We start from the raw sequence: 21,445 nt of genomic DNA, 5'->3' as shown, positions 1-21,445 counted from the left end.
TTCCATCAGATCAGGACTTAAGGAGTGCGGTGCATTTGTTGACACAGTTGGTAGCTACCCAGCAACAGGCTAGGGCATCAGCTAGTGCAGGAACTTCTGAGGGGTCTGGGAGTTCAAGGGTCCGAGAGTTTATTGCTTTGAGTCCCCCAGAGTTCACGGGGACAGATCAGAGGGAGGACCCGCAGGATTTCATAGATCAGCTTCACAGGATCTTTCATGTTATGCATGCCACGGAGAAAGAGGCAGTTGAGCTAGCAGCTTTTCGACTCCGAGATATAGCCATCCTTTGGTATGAGGGATGAGAGAGGTTCAGGGGACGTGATGCACCTCCAGCTATTTGGGAGAATTTTTCAGATGCCTTCCTTGACCAGTACTTACCATGGGAAATCCGACAGGCTCGAGTCGATCAGTTTCTAGCCCTCAAGCAGGGTAATATGAGTGTTCGAGAGTATAGTCTCTGTTTTGACTCATTGGCCAGATATGCACCATCCATAGTTGCTACTATGCGGGACAGGATTCACAGGTTTATAGCAGGGTTAGCCCCAGAGTTAACCGAGGCATGTGCCATCGCTGCATTGCAGGATAGTATGGATATCTCCCGGATTCAGGCATTCGCCCAGAATATAGAAAGGGGTAGGCATTGGCAGCAGGGTACAGAGAGGGCTGAGCAAGGGAAACGTAAGAGGATAAGATTTCCCAGGTCTCAGGAGCAATATCAGGGTAGTTATAGGACCCAGTACTTCGGACGGCCACCTAGGCCTCCGCCACCTCAGTTACAGGGTTACAAGTATGACTGCTATAATCAGTCAGGACCAGGTGAGAGCTCACGGGCATCGGGTTTGCAGCGACAGTGAGGATCTGCGCAGACATGGTCATTTCCTCCACGGTGTGACATCTGTGGTAGAGGACACTTGGGCCAATGCCGAGCAGGTTCTGATGCTTGTTATACATGTGGGCGTCCAGGGCATATGATGCGAGATTGCCCAAATAGAGATTCGGGGGGAATGGCACATCCAGCGAGTTCAGCAACAGGATCATCTATGTCCGTGCATCCTTCAGGGCGCAAGTCTTAGTCTTCGGCTGGTAAAGGTCGGGGCAGAGGTAGAGGTTCCAGTTCAAGTGGTAATCAGAACCGTATCTATGCTTTAGCGGGTCGACAGGACCAGGAGTCTTTACCAGATGTTGTGACAGGTATATTAACCATTTGCTCTCACGATGCTTATGCTTTGATAGACCCAGGGTCTACTTTATCGTATATTACCCTATTTGTCGCGAGGAAGTTTGGTATAGTGCCTGAAATACTAAGTGATCCTTTTGTGGTATCTACACCGGTCGGAGAATCGATTATTGCTAGACGGGTTTACCGAGGTTGTACGGTGACAATTTGTAGTCGTCAGACCTCAGCTGACCTAGTTGAGCTAGAGATGATGGATTTTGATGCTATCATGGGCATGGACTGGTTGGCAGCTTGCTATGCCACAGTTGATTGCTGAGTAAAGGCAGCCAGATTTCATTTTCCGGGTGAGCCAGTCCTTGAATGGGTAGGTAATACACCAACACCCAGAGGTAGGTTTATTTCCTATCTGAAGGCGATGAAAATGATCGCAAAAGGGTGCATTTATCATATTGTGCGAGTTAGAGATGCAGATGCTGAGATACCTACACTTCAGTCTATTCCCGTAGTCAAAGAGTATGCAGATGTGTTTCCAGATGAGCTTCCAGGTATTCCTCCAGAGCGAGAGATTGATTTTAGCATCGATTTGCTTCCAGGAACTCAACCAATATCCTTCCCTCCGTATAGAATGGCACCTGGCGAATTGAAGGAGTTGAAGGAGCAGTTAAAAGATTTGCTGGAGAAAGGTTACATCATGCCCAGTACCTCACCTTGGGGTGCACCAGTACTATTTGTGCGGAAGAAAGACGGCTCGTTGAGGATGTGTATCGATTATAGGCAGCTGAACAAGGTAACTATTAAGAATAAGTATCCACTTCCAAGGATCGATGACTTGTTTGATCAGTTGTAGGGGGCTAGATGCTTTTCAAAGATAGATTTGAGGTCGGGGTACCACCAGGTCAGAGTTCGTGAAAAAGATATTCCGAAGACAGCCTTCAGGACCCGATATGGCCACTTCGAGTTCCTTGTCATGTCCTTCGGGTTGACTAATGCACCCGTTGTATTTATGGACTTGATGAATAGCCTATTCCGGCCATTTTTAGATTTGTTCGTGATAGTATTTATTGATGATATTCTGGTTTATTCCCGTTCAGAGGATGAGCATACGGACCACCTACGAGCGGTACTCCAAACCCTCCGTGATCGTAAGTTGTATGCTAAGTTTTCTAAATGTGAGTTCTAGTTGAAGTCTGTAGCATTCTTGGGGCATATTGTATCAGATGAAGGGATAAAGGTGGACACTCAGAAGATTGAGGCCGTGAAATCTTGGCCTAGACCTACCACTCCGACAGAGGTTCGTAGCTTTCTAGGCTTAGCAGGATACTATCGGAGGTTCGTAGAGGGTTTTTCTTCCCTTTCGGCACCATTGACGAAGTTGACACAGAAAGAAACTAAGTTTCAATGGACAGAGGCTTGCGAGCGGAGTTTCCAAGAGCTTAAGAACAGGTTGACCTCAGCTCCAGTTCTAACACTTCCAGAGGGTCTAGAGGGTTATGCCGTGTATTGTGATGCATCAGGTGTCGGGTTAGGATGTGTCCTGATGCAACATGGAAAGGTAATTGTGTATGCTTCAAGGCAGTTGAGGAAGCACGAGAGGAATTATCCGACCCACGACCTCGAGTTAGCTGCGGTTGTCCATGCACTTAAGATATGGCGGCATTATTTATATGGTGTTCATGTTGATGTATTTACTGATCATAAAAGCCTACAATATATCTTCAAGCAGAAAGAGTTGAATTTACGACAGAGGCGATGGCTTGAGTTATTGAAAGATTACGATGTTAACATTCTCTACCATCCAGGGAAAGCTAATATTGTAGCAGATGCCTTAAGTCGCCGATCTATGGGTAGCTTAGCACATGTAGAGCCCGAGAAAAGACAATTAGCTAGAGAGATTCATCAATTGGCTTCGTTGGGGGTTCGGTTAGTAGATTCTGAGGATGGTGGAGTTGTACTCCAAAACACTGCAAAATCATCCCTCATAGCTGAAGTCAAGGAAAGGCAGTACGAGGACCCAGAGTTGGTCGAGTTGAGAGAGCGAGTTCCGCAGCAGAAGAAGCCATTGTTAGAGCTCAAGGGAGATGGGGTTCTCAGATACAGGGGTCGTTTGTGTGTTCCAGATGTAGCAGGGCTACGAGACAGGATTATGTCAGAGGCACATTATTCATGGTATTCCATCCATCCTGGATCGACGAAGATGTATCATGACATTAAGGATGTGTACTGGTGGAATGATATGAAGAAGAACATTGCTGAGTTTGTCGCCCAATGTACTAGTTGCCAGCAAGTGAAGGTAGAGCACCAGAAGCCCGGAGGGCTAATGCAGACTATAGAGATCCCGACATGGAAATGGGAGGCGATAAACATGGACTTTATCATGGGTTTACCTCATTCTAATCGTAAGTTCGATTCCATATGGGTGATAGTCGATAGGCTCACGAAATCAGCTCACTTCCTACCGGTCAGATCTACATATACAACAGAAGATTATGCAAAGTTATATATTAAGGAGATAGTGCGGCTACACGGAGTACCGGTTTCTATTATATCTGACCGTGGGGCTCAGTTTACAGCACATTTTTGGAGGTCATTTCAAAGAGGTCTAGGGACTCAGGTGAATCTCAGCACAGCTTTTCATCCACAGACTGATGGACAAGCCGAGCGCACAATTCAGACGCTCGAGGATATGTTACGAGTATGTGTGTTGGATTTTAAAAGAAGTTGGGATGAACATCTACCTCTTATCGAGTTTACATATAATAACAGTTACCACTCCAGTATCCAGATGGCTCCGTACGAGGCTTTGTATGGGCGTAAGTGCAGATCTCCTATAGGGTGGTTTGATGTTGGAGAATCTGGGTTACATGGGCCAGACCTGGTTCAGCAAGCCATAGAGAAAGTAAAGCTTATCCGGGAGCGACTGTTGACAGCTCAGAGTCATCAGAAGTCATATTCTGACGTGCGGCGACGAGACTTAGAGTTCAGGATTAATGACTGGGTATTCTTAAAGGTATCACCTATGAAGGGCGTGATGAGGTTTGGCAAGAAAGGCAAGCTTAGCCCACGGTATATTGGGCCTTATAGGATCATTTGGAGAGTGGGACAAGTAGCTTATGAGTTAGAGTTGCCCTCAGAATTGGAGTCTGTCCATCCGGTTTTTCATGTATCTATGCTACGGAAGTGCATTGGCGATCCTACCCGAGTGGTGCCCACGGATGATGTACAGATTACAGAGGACTTGTCATACGAGGAAATTCCAGTTGCCATCCTAGACCGACAAATCCGCAATCTACGAAATAAGGAGGTAGCTTCCGTAAAGGTTTTATGGAGGAACAAGAATGTAGAAGAGATGACGTGGGAATCGGAGGAAGAAATGAAGTCTAAATACCCCCACCTATTTCAAACTGAAGATATGGTTCGAGATGGGACGCTACAACATAGCTCTATGTAGGCTAGCAGGTCATCAGGCAAGCTTTTATTTTTCACTTTCAATATTTATGATTTACGGTCGGTGAGGCAAATTGCTGCTATTTATAAAGATTGGCCATGTGTGGCATGTATAGTATGTTTCTGGCTACGTGCAGGTTGGTTTTAACCTAGTTTACGAAGGATACTTTGGCAAAATTTTCCAAAGTCTCTAAGAGTAAACATTCGAGGACGAATGTTCCCAAGGGGGGAGTGATGTTACACCCTATATTTTCGTACGTAAAAATGCGTCGTAAGCAAACTAATGTAGGACCAAAAATGAGATAATATTTAAAAGTATATAAAGTAAGTTAATCATGTTACCTCTAAGGTTACAAATATTGAAGATCATGAACAGCAAGTACAAAGAGGGTTGGACAGTTCAGAAGCTAAAGCAATTAAATAAAATAATGTTTCGTCGAAAGTCGACAAGTTGGAAATGTTATAACATGTACCTTTGGGGTGAGACTAGGGTGATTAACATGATAAGGAGATTATGTTATGATTTATATTAGTCGTATGACATCCGTGTGTTATGTTTTGAAGTCAAGAGAGTTGTGGAACAAAAGTCGATGAAAGTCATCACAAGTTACATTCATAAGTTTTACTAAAACTTTGGGTCAAATATAACTGCGATTTTCTCCCAATATACTTAGAGTTATGGGGTGTTCCACCCATCAAATTAAAGATCTATGAGTCTATTTTCCAACACATTAAACCGTTTGTCAATACGACATAGGAGTAGAAAGATATGGGCATTTGTGCGATACTACGCAAGCTGCTAGGTGACAAGTAGGTGTGTCACCTACTTGCTTAAATGAAAGCCCAAAAATGGGCCATTTCGGGTCGTCCAAAGAGGCCTTTTAAGGGCCTATTTTCTTCATATATTAGACTTAAAATAGAGCATAATAACCATACATAAGCTCTGCAAAGAATCCTCCCAAAAAATTTCCCACAAACCCTAATTGATTTTCTCTCCCTTTCAAGTTCTAATTAGAGGTAAAACCTAGAGTTTAAAGAACCAAGATAAGAGCTGAGTTATCCAACAAATAAGGTGAGTTTACTGCTCTCTTTCATCCAATTTTTCTTCTGTAAATTTATGGTAAGTCGTTCTATACTTGTAAGAACTCACGGGACGGTGATCGGAAGCCGTGAGTTCGAGTTATTCACTTATAGCGGACTATTTTGTGGACTATTTTTTGTTGCTGTTGGGCTGCGTGTTTTACTACTATTTTGTGGAGTTTTGGAGGAGGAAGGGGGTTTATAAACACCATATAAATGTAGGGTGGTTGGCTGGTCGTTCGTATATAGGGCTGGAAAATGATGTTTATATGTTGTTATTGTTCTGTTCTTGTATTGTTGGTGTTATCTTGAATTTGGAGGAAGTAAGGATTATAGAGGAGATGCTGCCCGTTTTAATACAAAATAAGTTTGTCGTTCGTTGTACGATAGTTGTACCTTTCGTAACTTAACGATAGTATTATTATCGTTCTTGTAGATTAAGGTGCAAAGAGGTGAGTTCAACTTGGTGATTGGAAAGATTGTGATAAGATATGTTAAGGCTAAGCCCTTCCTTCATTTTGGCATGATCTCGTAGCTACATGTGTTAATAATGAGACATAAAGAGAAGTTCGTATTCATGAATTTATTCACATTATTCTAGTCTCATAAGTTACAATATTATTCCTTATCGGGACTTCATATTCAGTTTAGTTTTGTCTTTATTCAGTCAAGAGAGCAGAGGGTCTATATATATATGCAGTATTACACTATTTTCACCACCATCGAGCTATAATCGGTGGGCAGGCCCCTATTGGGCAACCTCTGATCAGATGGTAAGTTATATATACCGAGCCTACTGTGGCCGAGCGCCTATGAGCGAGCCTAGGATGGCCGAGGTATAGAGCCCAGTATGGCCGAGCGCCTATGAGCGAGCCTACTACGGCCGAGCAGTTACACGTACCGAGCCTTATAGGGCCGGACATTTATTTTACTTACTATATTGAAGGAGTTTAGTCACTATCAGCAGGTAAGTATATCTCCAGACCATCTTTGACTCCCAGTTAATTTCAGTTATCATATTATCAGTTCAGTTTTAGATTTCAGTTATTTTATTGCCTTACATACTCGGTACATTATTTCGTACTGACGTCCCTTTTTTGGGGGCGCTGCATTTCATGCGTGCAGTTTCAGATAGACAGACAGGTAGACCTCCTCAGTAGGTGTTTCCCGAGTTCAGCCTGATCGGTAAGCTCCACGTCTTTCGGAGTTGCCAGGTCTAGAGTTTTGTGTACATATTATGTATATCTGTATATATGTTATGGGTAGGTCGGGGCCCTGTACCGATCACAATATATCTATCAGTAGAGGCTTGTAGACATATCCTGTTGGTTAGTACAGTATGTTGGGTTTGTAGGCCTGGTATGTATAATTTGGTGGTTTGTCAGTTGTAGTAGCTATGACGGCCTTTTCGGCCTAGCTTTATATTGATGTTTAGTTAGCGCTAGTTTTCATTCAGTTTTATATTTTGCTTCGCAAATTATCTTGCAAGGTGGCCCCATGGCCAAAGTATGACATTATGTGTTCAGAGTCCCTTAGTCGCAATTTGGTATGCCAGGTTAGGTGAGGCACCGGGTGCTTGTATCGCTCCTAGGTTCGGGGCGTGACAATACCGCACCCAGACCAATACGAGATGCGTCACAATATATTGTATAAGATCCTAAACCTGTGGGTAACACCAATACTGGTGTAGTAGACAAAGCTGTCTTGAGCTTCTAAAAGCTCGCTTCACACTCGTCTGACCACCTGAACGGGGCACCCTTCTGGGTCAATCTGATCAACGGGGCTGCCATAGGTGAAAACCCCTCCACAAATCGACGGTAATAGCCTGCCAAACCCAGGAAACTACGGATCTCTGTAGCTGATGTGGGTCTAGGCCAGTCCTGAACTGCCTCAATCTTCTTAGAATCCATGTGAATACCCTCTGCTGATACAACGTGACCTAAGAAAGCAACTGAACTCAACCAAAACTCGCATTTTGAGAACTTAGCATATAACTGGCTATCTTTCAGAGTCTGAAGAACAATTCGAAGGTGCTGCTCATGCTCCTCTTGACTGTGGGAGTAGATCAAGATATCATCAATAAACACAACCACAAAGGAATCCAGGTAGGGTTTGAACACCTGGTTCAGCAAATCCATGAATGCTGCTGGGGCATTTGTCAACCCAAATGACATCACTAGAAACTCATAATGCCCATACTGAGTCCGAAAAGCTGTCTTAGGAACATTGAATGCCCTAATCCTCAACTGATGGTAGCCAGATCTCAAATCAATCTTTGAAAACACCTTGGCACCCCAAAGCTGATCAAATAAATCATCAATCCTCGGCAATGGATATTTGTTCTTGATGGTGGCTTTGTTCAACTGCCGATAATCTATACACATCCTCATTGATCCATCTTTCTTCTTCACAAACAACACAGGTGCACCCCAGGGCGAGACACTGGGTCTAATGAAGCCCTTTATCAAGCAAATCTTGCAACTGCTCTTTCAATTCTTTCAACTCTGGCGGGGCCATGTGATATGGCAAAATGGAAATAGGTTGAGTGCCCGGAGCCAAATCAATGCAGAAATCAATATCCCTGTCGGGTGGCATCCCCGGCAGGTCTGTAGGAAAGACCTCTCGAAACTCACGAACAACCGGCACCGAATCTATGGAAGGAACCTCCGCACTAGAATCGCGGACATAAGCCAAATAAGCTAGACACCCCTTCTCAACCATATGTCGAGCCTTCACATAAGAGATAACCCTGCTGGCAGAATGGCCAAGATTTCCTCTCCACTCTAATCGAGGTAACCCCTGCAAGGCTAAGGTCACTGTCTTGGCGTGACAATTTAATATAGCATGATAAGGTATCAGCCAATCCATACCCAGTATGACATCAAAATCAACCATGTCGAGAAGTAGAAGATCTACACGAGTCTCAAGACTCCCAATGGTGACCACACATGAACGATAAACACGATCTACAATAATAGCATCTCCCACTGGTATGGACACATATACAGGAGCACTCAAAGAATCACGGGGCACAACCAAATAGGAAGCAAAATAGGAAGACACATAGGAGTAAGTAGATCCCGGATCAAATAGAACTAAAGCATCTCTACTGCAAACTAAAACAGTACCTGTGATAACAGCGTCAGATGACTCAGTCTCAGGCCTGCCTGGGAAAGTATAACACCGGGGCTGGGCCCCACCACCCTGAACTACGTCCCTGGGACGGCCTCTAGCTGGCCGATCTCCACCTCTAACGGCCTGACCTCCACCTCTAACTGTCTGGCCTCTACCTCTGGCTGGCTAAGCAGGTGGTGCAGCAACTGGTGCCGGAACCATGGCACGAGAACTCTGATATTGTGAGCTGCCCGTTGCCCGAGGGCAAAATCTAGCAATGTGCCTTGGATCACCACAAGTATAACATAACTTCGGCTGCTGTGACTGCTAACCCTGAAACTGACCCTGTCGACCTGAATAACCACCCTGATAACTCTGGAGTGGAGGTGCACTAATAGGAGCTGGTGGTGCATTGTAGGCTAGCTGGTCAGAATAATGCATCTGAGGGCCACGACCACCTAAGGTACCGTGAGATGCCTGAAGCGCTGAATGAAACGGCCTGGGAGGATGGCCTCTACCAAAAGTACTCCTGCCTCTAGGTGAGGTACCGCTGAACTCATCGGAATGATGAGGCCTCTTGTCAGACCCCTGACCTCCCTGAGCAAGAACCATCTCGACTCGTCTGGCGACATTAGCAGCCGCCTGAAAAGAAATCTCACTCCCAGTCTCCTTAGCCATCTGCAATCTGATAGGCTGAGCAAGTCCATCAATAAACCTCCTCACTCTCTCTCTCTCGGTGGGAAGCAGAAGAATAGCATGACGGGCCAAATCCACAAAACAGATCTCATACTTAGTAACAGTCATACTACCCTGCTGGAGATATCCACAAAACGGGTCTCATACAGAGTAACAGTCATACTGCCCTGCTGGAGACGCTCAAACTGACGGCGACGCTTCTCTCTCAATGTGATCGGCAGAAACTTCTCTATGAAGAGTTGAGAGAACTGGTCCCAAGTAAGAGCAGGCGACCCAGCTGGTCTGGTCAACAAGTAATCTCTCCACCATTTCTTGGCGGAACTAGTCATCTAAAATGCAGTGAAATCGACCCCATTGGTCTCCACTATACCCATGTTCCGTAAAACCTCGTGACAGCTGTCAAGATACTCCTGGGGATCCTCTGAAGGAGCACCCCTGAAGTGAACAGGAAAGAGCTTGATAAACCTGTCTAATCTCCATAAGGCCTCAGAAGACATAGCTGGCCCATCTCCGACCTGTGTCGCAATAACCGGCTGAACTAATCCGATTGGCTGAGCTGCTGGAGCCTGATACTGGGGAGCTATCTGCTCTGAAGCAGGAGTGGTGGGAGTCTGAGCTCCTCCTCCAACCTGAGATACTACTGGTGCCATGGGAAATGCGCCAGTCTGGGCCACACTTTCCATAAGGCCCACCAAATGGACCAAAGCGTCCTGAAGTACTGGGGTAGCAATGAACCCCTCCGGAACCTGAGCTCGTCCGGCAGGAACAGTCTAGGCTGGAACCTCCTCGTCAAGCTCTATCTGAGGCTCCACTGATGGGGCTGCTGCTCGGGCCCTAGGCTGAGCCCTGCCCTTGCCTCAGCCTCTGGCACGGCCTCGGCCTCGAGCTCTGCCCCGCGTAGGAGCTGTCACTGGAGGCTCTGGCTGCTACTCAGCTGAGGAAGCGGTACGTGTTCTCGCCATCTGCGAGAGAATAAGAGTAGAAGAGTTCAATCAGTATTGAGAAAGCAAAATTGCACGACAGAGAAGAAAGAAGTGAAACTTAACTTCATAGCCTCTGGAAGATAAGCACAGATGTCTCCGTACCGATCCTCCAGACTCTACAAATCTTGCTCACGAATCGTGAGACCTAAGCAACCTAGTGCTCTGATACCAACTATCATGACCCGAAATTTTCCACCGACGGGACCGTGATGGCACCTAACATTTCACTTGCCAGGCAAGCCAACGTTAGAGAATGTAACTAAGATGGAATGTAATAAGTGCGGAATATCATAAAATTTTATTAACTACTACCACCCGGATCTGGTGTCACCATTCACGAGCATTCTAGAATTTACGTCAAGTAATAGTCTGAAAGAAATACAACTATTTGAATGAAAGAAAATAGTAGGACATAAAAGATAGACGGGGACTTCAAGGTCTGTGAACGCCGACAGATCTACCTTGTGTCTCCAGACAGCGGACCAGTAGCAAATCTCGATCGATTAACCTGAGCCGGTATCAAAATTTACACAGAAAGTGCAGAGTGCAGCATCAGTACAACCGATCCCAGGTAAGGGTAAGTGTCGAGCCTAACCTCGGCGAAGTAGTGACGAGGCTAGGACAAGACACCCACATATAACCTGAACAATATAATCATGCTAATGGAAACAACAGTAAATAAAGAAATAATGCAGAAATAATAGGAATGGGACATACAGTGGGGAATACAACATAAAGAGTGAGAATAATGAAAAGACAGAATTAAACAGAAAATCCTTAAACGAATTAAGCAATTAAAATAGCAAAGGAAAACTGCACGGCATCACCCTTCGTGCTTTTACTCTCAACCTCACCAAGTAATAAATAAGACTGCACGGCATCACCCTTCGTGCTTTTACTCTCTTCCTCACAAATATAAATAATTCATGCACGGCATCACCCTTCGTACTTTACACTCTTCCTCACAATATAATTAAATTATGCACGGTATCACCCTTCGTGCTTTACACTCTTCCTCACAATTCACAGAATCAAGAACAACGGAAAAAGAGAAGTTTCACAAGAAATCAATATTTTATCAATGATTACTTCCACAATTTAACATCTCGACCTCGAATCAATATTCACAATATTATCGACCTTGGTGGAACCGGATACAAGTCTCCCAATATTTTAACAACAACAATAAGCATGGATAACCAGATTTAAGACTACAAATTTGCAAGAAATAAAATTCCACTCGCATGCTATGACTCGACCACAACGTATAGATGCTCGTCATCTCAACTATACGACGTATGCAACCACAAAACACGTAGCAAATATTCACACAATACCTATTCCCTCAAGCCAAAGTTAGACACAACACTTACCTCGCTCCGAAGGCCACTTAATTCTCAATCACAGCTTTTCCTTTGGAATTCACCTCTAAACCACTCGTATCTATTCAAAAATGACTCATTAATATCAAATATTGCTAAAGGAATCAATTATATTTCATAAATTAAATTTTCAAAATTTTCCTCCAAAAAGTTGAAAAAATCGACCCCGGGCCTGCTTGGTCAAAATCCGAGGTTCGGACCAAAATCCTCTTATCCATTCACCCCTGAGCCCGAATATATAATTGGTTGTGGAATCCGACCTCAAATCGAGGTCTAAATTCTCAAATTTCCGAAATTCCCAGTTTCTACCCTAACCCCTAATTCTACCATGAAAACTCTAGATTTTTGGTTAAAAATTCAAGAAATGTAATGGGTAATTGAAAGAAAATGGTTTAGAATCACTTACCAATACTTTGGGGAAGAAAATGACTCTTGAAAATCGTCTCTACCCATTTGGTTCTTGAAAATGTTGAAGAAATGGCTCAAACTCGTGTTTGGAGTCTGTTTTAAGCCACTGGACAGGCTTTCATCGCATTCGCGAGAGGCCTGTCGCGTTCGCGATGCACAGCGGCCTAAGGCCTTCGCGTTCGCGTAAGACAACTCCCCCTTAGCTTTCGTGTTCGCGACCAAGTGGACGCGTTCGCGTAGAAGAACATGACCAACCCTCCCCAGGTCCCCGAGTGCTTCGCGTTCGCGATGGTCAGGTCGCGTTCGCGAAGGGTAAATCCCCGATCACTTCGCGTTCGCGACCAGGCCTTCGCGTTCGCGAAGAAGAAGTCTCAGCCTCACCAGTTTACTCTTCGCGTTCGCGAGAGTACCTTCGCGAACGCGAAGAAGGACATGCCAGAACACAGATTCTGCAGAAAAAACCAGATTTCCAAAGTCCAAAACATCCTGTGGCCTATCCGAAACTCACCCGAGCCTTCGGGGCTCCAAACCAAACATGCACACAAGTCTAAAAATATCATACGAATGTGCTAGCGCGATCAAATCGCCAAAATAACACCTAGAACTCTAAATTTAGCACCAATTCAAATGAAATTCTCAAGAACACATTAAAATCCATAACTTCTCAACTGGACGCCCGAATCACGTCACATCAACTCTGTTCCTCACCAAATTTCACAAACATGTCTTAAATATCATAATGAACCTGTACCGGATTCCGGAACCAAAATACGAACCCCTAACAATGCCAAATATCAATCAATTCTTAAAAATAAATAATTTTCAAACTTTTAATTTTCATCGAAAATTCATAACTCAAGCTAGGGACCTCCAAATTCGATGTCGGGCATACGCCCAGATCCCATAATTCGATACGGACCCACCGGGACCGTCAAAGCACGTATCTGAACCCGTTTACTAAAAATATTGACCGAAGTCAACTAAAATTAACTTTTAAGGCAAAAATTCTTATTTTCATTAGTTTTCAACATAAAAGCTTTCTGGAAACCTGCCCGGACTGCGCACGCAAAATCGAGGAGGATAAAAATGAGATTTTTAAGGCTTAAGAGCACCGATTCGAGTTCTAAAACATAAGATGACCGTATATTCAACTGCTTTGGAAATTTAGAACATGTCTGCTTTTGCTTGCAGGAAGCATGGAAATGCATGTCGTACATGTAGTTTGATCTATGTGTCAAACTATTTAGAAATTGCACCATAGGCTTGTAGCTTAGTGTTTCTCTCAATTGGAGCAAATCAATCTCCTATTTTGGGGGTGCAAGAGTCTGTATTCTTTCATTGTTTTACCAAATATAGTGTGTTCTCTGCTCAGTTAAAACCTAGTTATTGAGATGGTACGATTGAATAAAAGAAGAAGCATGCTGTTCTGCTATTTGAAATGTTATGTCTGCTAAACTTGAGCTGATTGTTGAAACAGAGATTGGGCTAGGATTGACAGGATTCGGAGTGTTTTTCTTATTCTTGGGGATCATATTGTTCTTTGACAAGGGACTAATTGCCATGGGAAATGTAAGTACAGAATATTGCCATGATCGTCACTTATCTTTGGTTTTCTCTGACTTGTCATTTACCACTTTCCTTTGGGCACCAGTTGACATGGTGTTATTTTACTGCATCAGATCCTCTTCTTCTCAGGGGTGGCGCTGACCATCGGTCTCAAGTCATCACTGCAGTTCTTTATGAAACGTAGTAATTACAAAGTTTAGTTGCTTTTGGGCTTTTTTCCTCTTCCTGTTCACCCCAACGATTGCTCTTTATCTCTCTAAAAGTTATGGTCTGGTGGTACATCTTTTATGTTTCTATTATTTATATGTTTATCTTTTTTGCTTCTCTCTCTCTCTCTCTCTCTCTCTCTCTCTCTGTGTTCTGATCTATACTGGGAATGATTCTTGAGGCATATGGATTTGTTGTACTCTTCAGGTAAATTTGTTTTGTGGTTCCTTGGTTTCTGGCCAACATTGGCAGTTTTTTTTGCAAAAGATACCTATTCTAGGTTGGATCTTCCAGCAGCCCTTTGTCAGATCGGTATGTTTATGCGTAATTCATATACTTTCTTCCATTGCTTTCAGTTTGGGGGAGGGACTTCCTTAATAGCTTTTAAGAAAAGCAGTTCTCTTCAAAATTTTTGTGTTCTTCTGTTCCAAACATTACAGATTGGTTGGACTCGTATTCGTAATTCTGAATCCTAAGATCTATGTGACACCGACTCTGGCTTAGGATATCCCCACTTGTCTCCATCTGCCCATAGCATTACAATCTTACCAATTTATTGTGGGCTTTACTAGAATACAAAGTATGACTAGTTTCTTTATACTTTGTAAGAATGAAATTGGGAGGCCAGAGGGTATCTCGCTCTTTGGTAAATTATCAAGCCATCTGATGCTTTCTGTTAATGCATCGATTCTTGTATCACTCCATTGCTACCATGTTAAATAAATCAGACTTTTTGTTTGGTTGTTAGATATCTGATATTAAGGTGATTGTGTCTTGGAATACCCTACTCTAGTAAGGGATCATACAGTGTCATGATCGAGTCTCGAAATGCCTAAGCCTAATCATTAAGTAGTTGTCCGACATTCCAGTCCTCATGCATCTGTCTGAAGATGTTGAAGTACTGTTAAGGCGGTACCACAGAAGGGAAAATCCTCCTATGGCTGCAATTTTGTAATCTTCAAATTCACACCCGAGACCCGACCCCAATAACCAACCATGGTTAGTTACTTCGTGCCTCAATGCAAAAGCTCCACACAAAAAATAGTCTAGAAGAAGATAAACACTCTTCGACTTATAAAGTTAAATGATTGTTGTTTTCAAACAAAGCAAAAATTATCTTTCGGTGTCAGTGTCACTACATATTAAACTTGAAGAATGTTTATAATTTTCTCTTGCACTGATACATTATTACTCAATCTAAGGGAAAAGTATGCACTGCAGTGGTTCTTGTTCTCTTTCTTTTGGTCTGAGGTTATTTTTCTCTCTGCAGTTCTTTGACCGCTACCGTGGAAAACGAGTCCCTGTATAGTGTCATTTGAAAGATTCAAAGGAAGTGATATTGGTTAGCCCACTTGTTCGAATTGTAAAGTACTGTGTTGTAAGATTTACATTTAGAAGGATGATGATAGTAATAGTAGGGTCAAGGGATAGAATTTTTGACAGATTTGTTGCTCTTGAGATAATTCAACGAATCCAGTTATACAGGAAAAGGGAAAACTGGTTGACAGTTTATTTGGAAGCTGGGGGAATGAAAGTGAAGAAAAAGAATTAATGTTCAGCTCTTTCATCAATGGGACAAAAATCAAGTCTCATCTCCATTTACTTTCTTCTTGCATATTACAACCAAAGTCACTGGAACAGAAAATCATCCACACTTCTCTTTTTTCCAATCTCTTCTCTTCCTACTCCCAAACCAAATTGTAAAAAACATCCTATTGTTTCACAAAGCATGCCCTACAATAAGAACTTCAAATGTACCCAAAGATATCTTGCCTTTTTCCGCTTAAAAAAGTTTCAGAACACTTAAAATAGAAAACAGTGGCCAGTTATAAGACTCATAAAACATATATCATCCAGTCAGCTAAGCTTTGCCTTCAAAGGTTGCTTGATTCCATTTGAAATGTATTATCAACAACTTGCAGCCCATTTTCTGAGGCAATGATTGCTGTGCACCTGAAATTAATCCAGTGAAAGCAGAAATAAGAATAAAATGAAACTAGCTTGTTGGTAGAAAATCAGGGAAGGGGTAAAGGAAGGGAACAGTTGAAAGATGGAAGATGAAAGAAAATAAAATAAGGAAAATCATTTTCCTCTCAGGATACTATGTCAAACATAAGAGAAGAGACACTTTTTGTTTCATAGAAAAATAAGAAAGTCATTTTCTTCTAAGCTCTACTCTATTGTCTATCACTATCTTCTTTTTCCTCCTCGCTAAATACAGCATAAACCTTATCACTTCATCCAGAAACAAGGACAAACTATCAACGACAACAATCAACCATGAGCTATTGAAGGCAATTTGCAAGAATATTAGTGCTACAACCTTTAAATCTAACCAGTTTATCTACAATTCATTTACTTATTTTGTTTATAGCTATGTTCCGCAGATACTGTACAAACAACTCCACACAATAACTAAAAAGAGCATGAGACACTAAAACACAAAGATCTTAAATTGAATATCTTTATATCTATCCAACATTTTCGTGTATCAAGCATAATGTCTGATAAAAATAGGAAATGGATGAGATAGATAGACATAAGTGGTAGGAGAACTAACGGGTTCCTGAAGATAACACCATGTTCCACAACACCATCAATTTGATCGAGAGTTTTAGCCACTTCAACTGCCACATGAACAATGGGAGGTAGACAGTTAGCATCAAACAAGTTGAACAAAAGTGGCAAAGAATACTTTGGATATGGAGATATACCAAGGCTTTCCATTGGAGACGTAAATATGACATCAAGAATGTTGTGCCCTTCTTTAGTGACTAAAGGGAAATCACCTCCCAGTGGACCTGCATACCCTATAGCTGGCCTCCTCCAAACCTCCACAAAGAAACAAATAACATTAAGGAGATGACAATTGAATGGAAAGAGAATCCACTATGTCCCCTGAAAGTTTCTAATTGATCTTCAAATATTACTTCGACGATGTTGGTTCATATATCATTACAGAAAGATGAGGAGAAATACAATTATGAAAGCCAAGGAGAAAATGTTAAGACTGATAGATACTAGTTTACAGGTGCTCAAAATGTTATATCTCCCAGAGATAAAAAAAAGAGATTCTACAATCTAAAAAAGACCATCTCAAAGAAGAATGCAACTTTAGCTTGTGGCACTGGCAAAAATGTCAAGTAATCCTAATCCTAGCATGAATATTATTGAGGTGAAAAGTGCAAAGGTAAAAAAGAGAAGGGAAAGAGGAAGAAAAAGTTCATTTCTGTTGGTAAACTAAGTGGAGGAAAATGTGATCCACTTATCCGATATTCGAAAGACTATCATTAAGGAAGAATACTACTTGCCCAAGAAATACATCCTATCTTGGTCTTTTGCAAACATCAGAGTTTGGCAAGGAGAGAAATTTTTTTATGCCTTAACAGGGTAATACATGTCTAGGCTTTACCTCCGCATCCCCTAGGAAGAGGTCATCTATTTCTTCAGCTGTCTCAAGCCAGTTAACCTGAGAAGTCAATAAGCTTAAATGAGGATAGTTCTCACCTTTTGAACTACACTTGTTCATCAGCATTTAGCAAAATATTTGGTCGGGAACTTACAGATTTAATTAGTACTGGAATTGAACCATCTACACTGCCCTTGAATTGTTTTTCCTTTATAATAAGTATCAGTTTATCAGCGGCTTCCAGAATAATCTGCAAGCAGTATCAGTCAACGAAGGCTCATAAAAAACCAGTGAATATTAAGGAAGATGATAAAATGTAAGGAACTTCAAGCTGAAACACTGAAAGAAGCAATAATATATTACAAATCAAGATAGATGATACAAGAACAAATATGCAAAACATTGATTGCCGTGTAGAAGTACAGAGATAATAGAAATTTTTTCTTTTAGACTATCAAATAGGGTTGAATACATAACAACCCACGAGAAATATGACAAACCTTCTCTTGAATTATAGAATCATCACCCTGCAGTTTCCGACGCCCAATGATTGCTGCAAGTGTTTCTTCTTCCATAGTATCAGCATCATCAAACGCTAGATCAATCTATGTAAGAAAAAATAGAAAGATTGCGTGAAACGTTTCAGCTTCAATGCAACAATCCAATAAGTGACAGAATAAAGCAAAATCCCAGATACTAGGCTTTAAAGCTTCACTACTTAAACTGGAGTAACTATCATCTGAAACTTTACAATGACTTTACTTCAATAGGACTTTCTCTCTCTTTCAAGAAGGTAATTCAATTTACATTACCCTGACCAAGGATCTTCTATCTGCTAGCTCCATTAATATTTGCATGATGGAACTTGAAGCTAAACTAAATAGCTATATAGACTTTGACTGCAATTTGAATTCATTGTGGGTTCAAGATGGTGTCTGGACGCTCACATTTTTTAATAACTCCTAATGCAACTATCTAAGGAAGAATCTTAGTAGTGGTACGCACCATATAACCATCATTGTACTGTTCCAAGGGTATTCCTGCCTTGGCTGCTTCACTTGCGCTGCCAACACATCTGCACCAGAGTGTTCCTGGTTACTCCTAATGGAAAAACAAACAAACTCAATAACAAGGCTTCAAGTATATGGAAATAAATAAGAAAAGGCAAAATGGTCATATCCAATTACAAGCTAACATTCAACTATTAACTGGTATGACAATTTAAGGTTTTTGGTATAACATAAAAATTTCTCTCGGGAAATGATCTCACTGATGAAATCATTTTCCAGTTTTTGGTTCTCTTAAATTGTTGAAAATGTATTCTCTAGAGAAACCAGGACGCGTTTTGGCTCAAATAGAGTGGAATGGTGGTTACAAAGGATTCATATACCGGAAACCACCGAGGCAAAGTCGATGATTGGATATTCCCTCCTTTACGAGTGGAAGTCATTTTCCTTGATAAATCCTTTTAGTTTTCCATATCATTTACTTCAACCAATACATAGACATTATTGTCCCATTAATACTCAAAAAATCAACAACACATTATCCTCGTGACCGATCCTCCCCTTTCTACTGTTTCATATGTAAGCTAAATATCCAACCATACTGGAAATGATCCACAAGAAGGGGAACTCTGGTGTAACTGGTAAAGTTGTTGCCATGTGACTAGAAGGTCACGGGTTCAGGCCGTGGAAACAACCTCTTGCATAAATACAGTGTAAGGCTGCATACAATAGACCCTTGCGCTCAGTCCCTTCCCCGGACCCGCGCATAGCGGGAGCTTAGTGCTGCCCTTTTTACTGGAAATCATCCACAAATGATTTTTCGAGATAAAGCATTTCCTACACACCAAACAGAACCTAAAAGGAAAATGAAGTAAAACGGGATAAGGAAAAGAATATACATGGAGTATGTCTATTCAACAGGCAAATTAATCTATATTATGAACTACAACAAGGAAAACACTCAGAAACGAACACAAACCAAAATCAAATTGTATGATCGTATCATATTTCCCTTCTTTATATTTCCTTTTGTGATCACAGTAAATGATCTTCATATAGTTGGAATACAACAGCCGAAGCAAAATATAGTTTTTTATGTTAAAGGGACTGTAACCAAGAAGCATGTGTGTAATAAGTGTACTACCAACGAAGGCTGCGGTTGGTCCAAAGGATCGGCCCCAGACTGATTCATCAAAAAAATAATAATAATAATAAGTGTACTACCAGCATCAAGACATTTAGGTAATTGGACATTTGAACTTACGTGGGTATGCCAGTGATATCTTTTATAGCACCAACCCTAAGTTGCTGACCTAGATATTGTATAGCCAAAGCAGAAGCATGACCTGAGCCCAATCCTATTACCATACCACTCTTCACATAAGAATCCACCTACAATACAAAGAAACACAGATCAATTCGTATGTTTTACAAGAAGAAAGAATAGAGACGAAGGAGAAAGAGTATTTACTGCATGTTTGGCGGCTAGGAGGAGACCAGCAGAGGGATCAGAGAAATTGGAACGAGTAACAAAGCGCTGAAGGGAATTTCTTGATGAGACGAAATTATAAGCTTGCTTTCGAGTTTGCAGAATATAAGAAGAAATAAATGGTGATGCTGAAGAAGGCAACGCCCAAGCCAACGCCATAGCCAATGTTCCTCACTTCTTTCTCTCTTGCTCTCTATCAAAATATCTATCACCTCCTATTAACAATTTCTATCTGTTTGAAGGAGATAAGAGGGCGCCACCCGCACATTTTTTTTTAATTCTTTTAGTACTTGTTGTTATTGAATGTTTTTGTTATGTTGTTACTATTTCCACGTTGAGATAGTGATATATTGTCTTTCTTGTTTTCTTTTCTTCGTGAGCTGAGTTTATCGAAAATAATTTTTCCGCCCTATGGAGTATAGGTAAGTTCGGCGTATACTTCCTTACTCATAACCCACTTTGTTAGATTTTATTACTAGTTGTTGTTATTGTTAGTACTTAATATACACCTTATTGTTTGGCCCAAGTGCACAAAGAGCCTTGTTTAGAACCGCTATTTAAAGAATAACCAAAACTTATAAAGTATTTAGTCTGAAGTTTGATTTTGGGAGTTCAAATTTTATACCTTCGGGAATGAAGTTAGGTTCATCAGAAGTAGTTTGCCAAATCAGACTAAACTTTAAATAGTTTTTAAAAATAGGCTATAGTTTAAATAGTATTTCTCAAAGCGGCTACCTAATGCTATTTCCACCCATTGTTTGAAGTTTAGACCCAGAGGTAAAAAAATGACACCAGATAGTCACTCTAAGGGACTTTTATTTAGGAATTAGCCATGCGTCCTGAATTTCAGTTTCTCTGTTTAATTTTTCATGACACAAATATCCTAAATTATCTTGAAGTTAAGATTTTTAGTTTAAAATTTCAAGACAAAATAAGTACTGACTAATCTCTAAATAGCATCATGAGGATAACTATAAGTGCACTTGCCCCGACCCAAAGTGGGTTAATGTTTGGCCCACTAGTCAATGAATATGTTCGGAGTATTCACAATTCGGTTTGACTCCGGTCTTTACTTAAAATTAAATCAAAACAATTTTTATCGATTTCCTAATTATATAAACCAACTCAGCTAATAGATTTTTTTTGGTTTTGGTTTTTTCAGTTTCTTTAGTTACACTAAATGAGTTATGAATAAAAAATTTCATGTGTCTAGTATGATCGAATTAATTGATAAACATATGATAGATTAATATCCATTTCACTCGTGGAATTCCCTTTTTGGCCAGAACGGAAACTGAAGAGTGTATAGCAGTTAGGAAAGTCAGTCATCGGAAGAAACCTAGCAATGGCTTTTGGCCCTCTACATTAATTCAGATTCTGGCCGAAGTTGGAGCGAAAGCTTGTTTGTTTGAGTCACCTATATGGAAATATTGTTAATATTGTAATATTAGTTTTTAATCAAACATATTAGTTAAAAGTGATT

General features: G+C 41.4%; 1 protein-coding gene and 1 long non-coding RNA gene across 3 annotated transcripts; one reads left to right on the top strand and one right to left on the bottom strand.

The window, feature by feature from the left end:
* Positions 1 to 13,419: 13,419 nt before the first annotated feature.
* LOC107770089 (uncharacterized) lies at positions 13,420 to 16,010 on the top strand. Of its 2 annotated transcripts, XR_001644527.2 has the most exons (3): positions 13,429 to 13,853; positions 13,964 to 14,369; positions 15,328 to 16,010. It is a non-coding gene; the product is annotated as an uncharacterized LOC107770089 (long non-coding RNA). The 2 variants fall into 2 exon arrangements; XR_012701481.1 differs by having other exon boundaries at positions 13,420 to 13,853; positions 13,964 to 16,010.
* LOC107770088 (putative ribose-5-phosphate isomerase 4, chloroplastic) lies at positions 15,629 to 20,239 on the bottom strand. The gene is made up of 9 exons (XM_016589351.2): positions 19,945 to 20,239; positions 19,738 to 19,865; positions 18,472 to 18,541; positions 17,967 to 18,071; positions 17,621 to 17,716; positions 17,470 to 17,526; positions 16,772 to 16,889; positions 16,618 to 16,684; positions 15,629 to 16,010 (listed from the first exon to the last, which is right to left on the bottom strand). The coding sequence occupies exons 1-9, from the start codon at positions 20,119 to 20,121 to the stop codon at positions 15,932 to 15,934; spliced, it is 897 nt and encodes a 298-aa protein (XP_016444837.1). The 5' UTR covers positions 20,122 to 20,239; the 3' UTR covers positions 15,629 to 15,931.
* Between the last annotated feature and the right edge of the window lie 1,206 nt (positions 20,240 to 21,445).

The sequence above is a fragment of the Nicotiana tabacum genome, chromosome 17 (genome assembly GCF_000715075.1).
Source record: "Nicotiana tabacum cultivar K326 chromosome 17, ASM71507v2, whole genome shotgun sequence".
NCBI classification, from domain to species: Eukaryota; Viridiplantae; Streptophyta; class Magnoliopsida; order Solanales; family Solanaceae; genus Nicotiana; species Nicotiana tabacum.
Note: the sequence above shows the minus strand (reverse complement) of the source record. Positions and strands in the feature narration are given on the sequence as shown.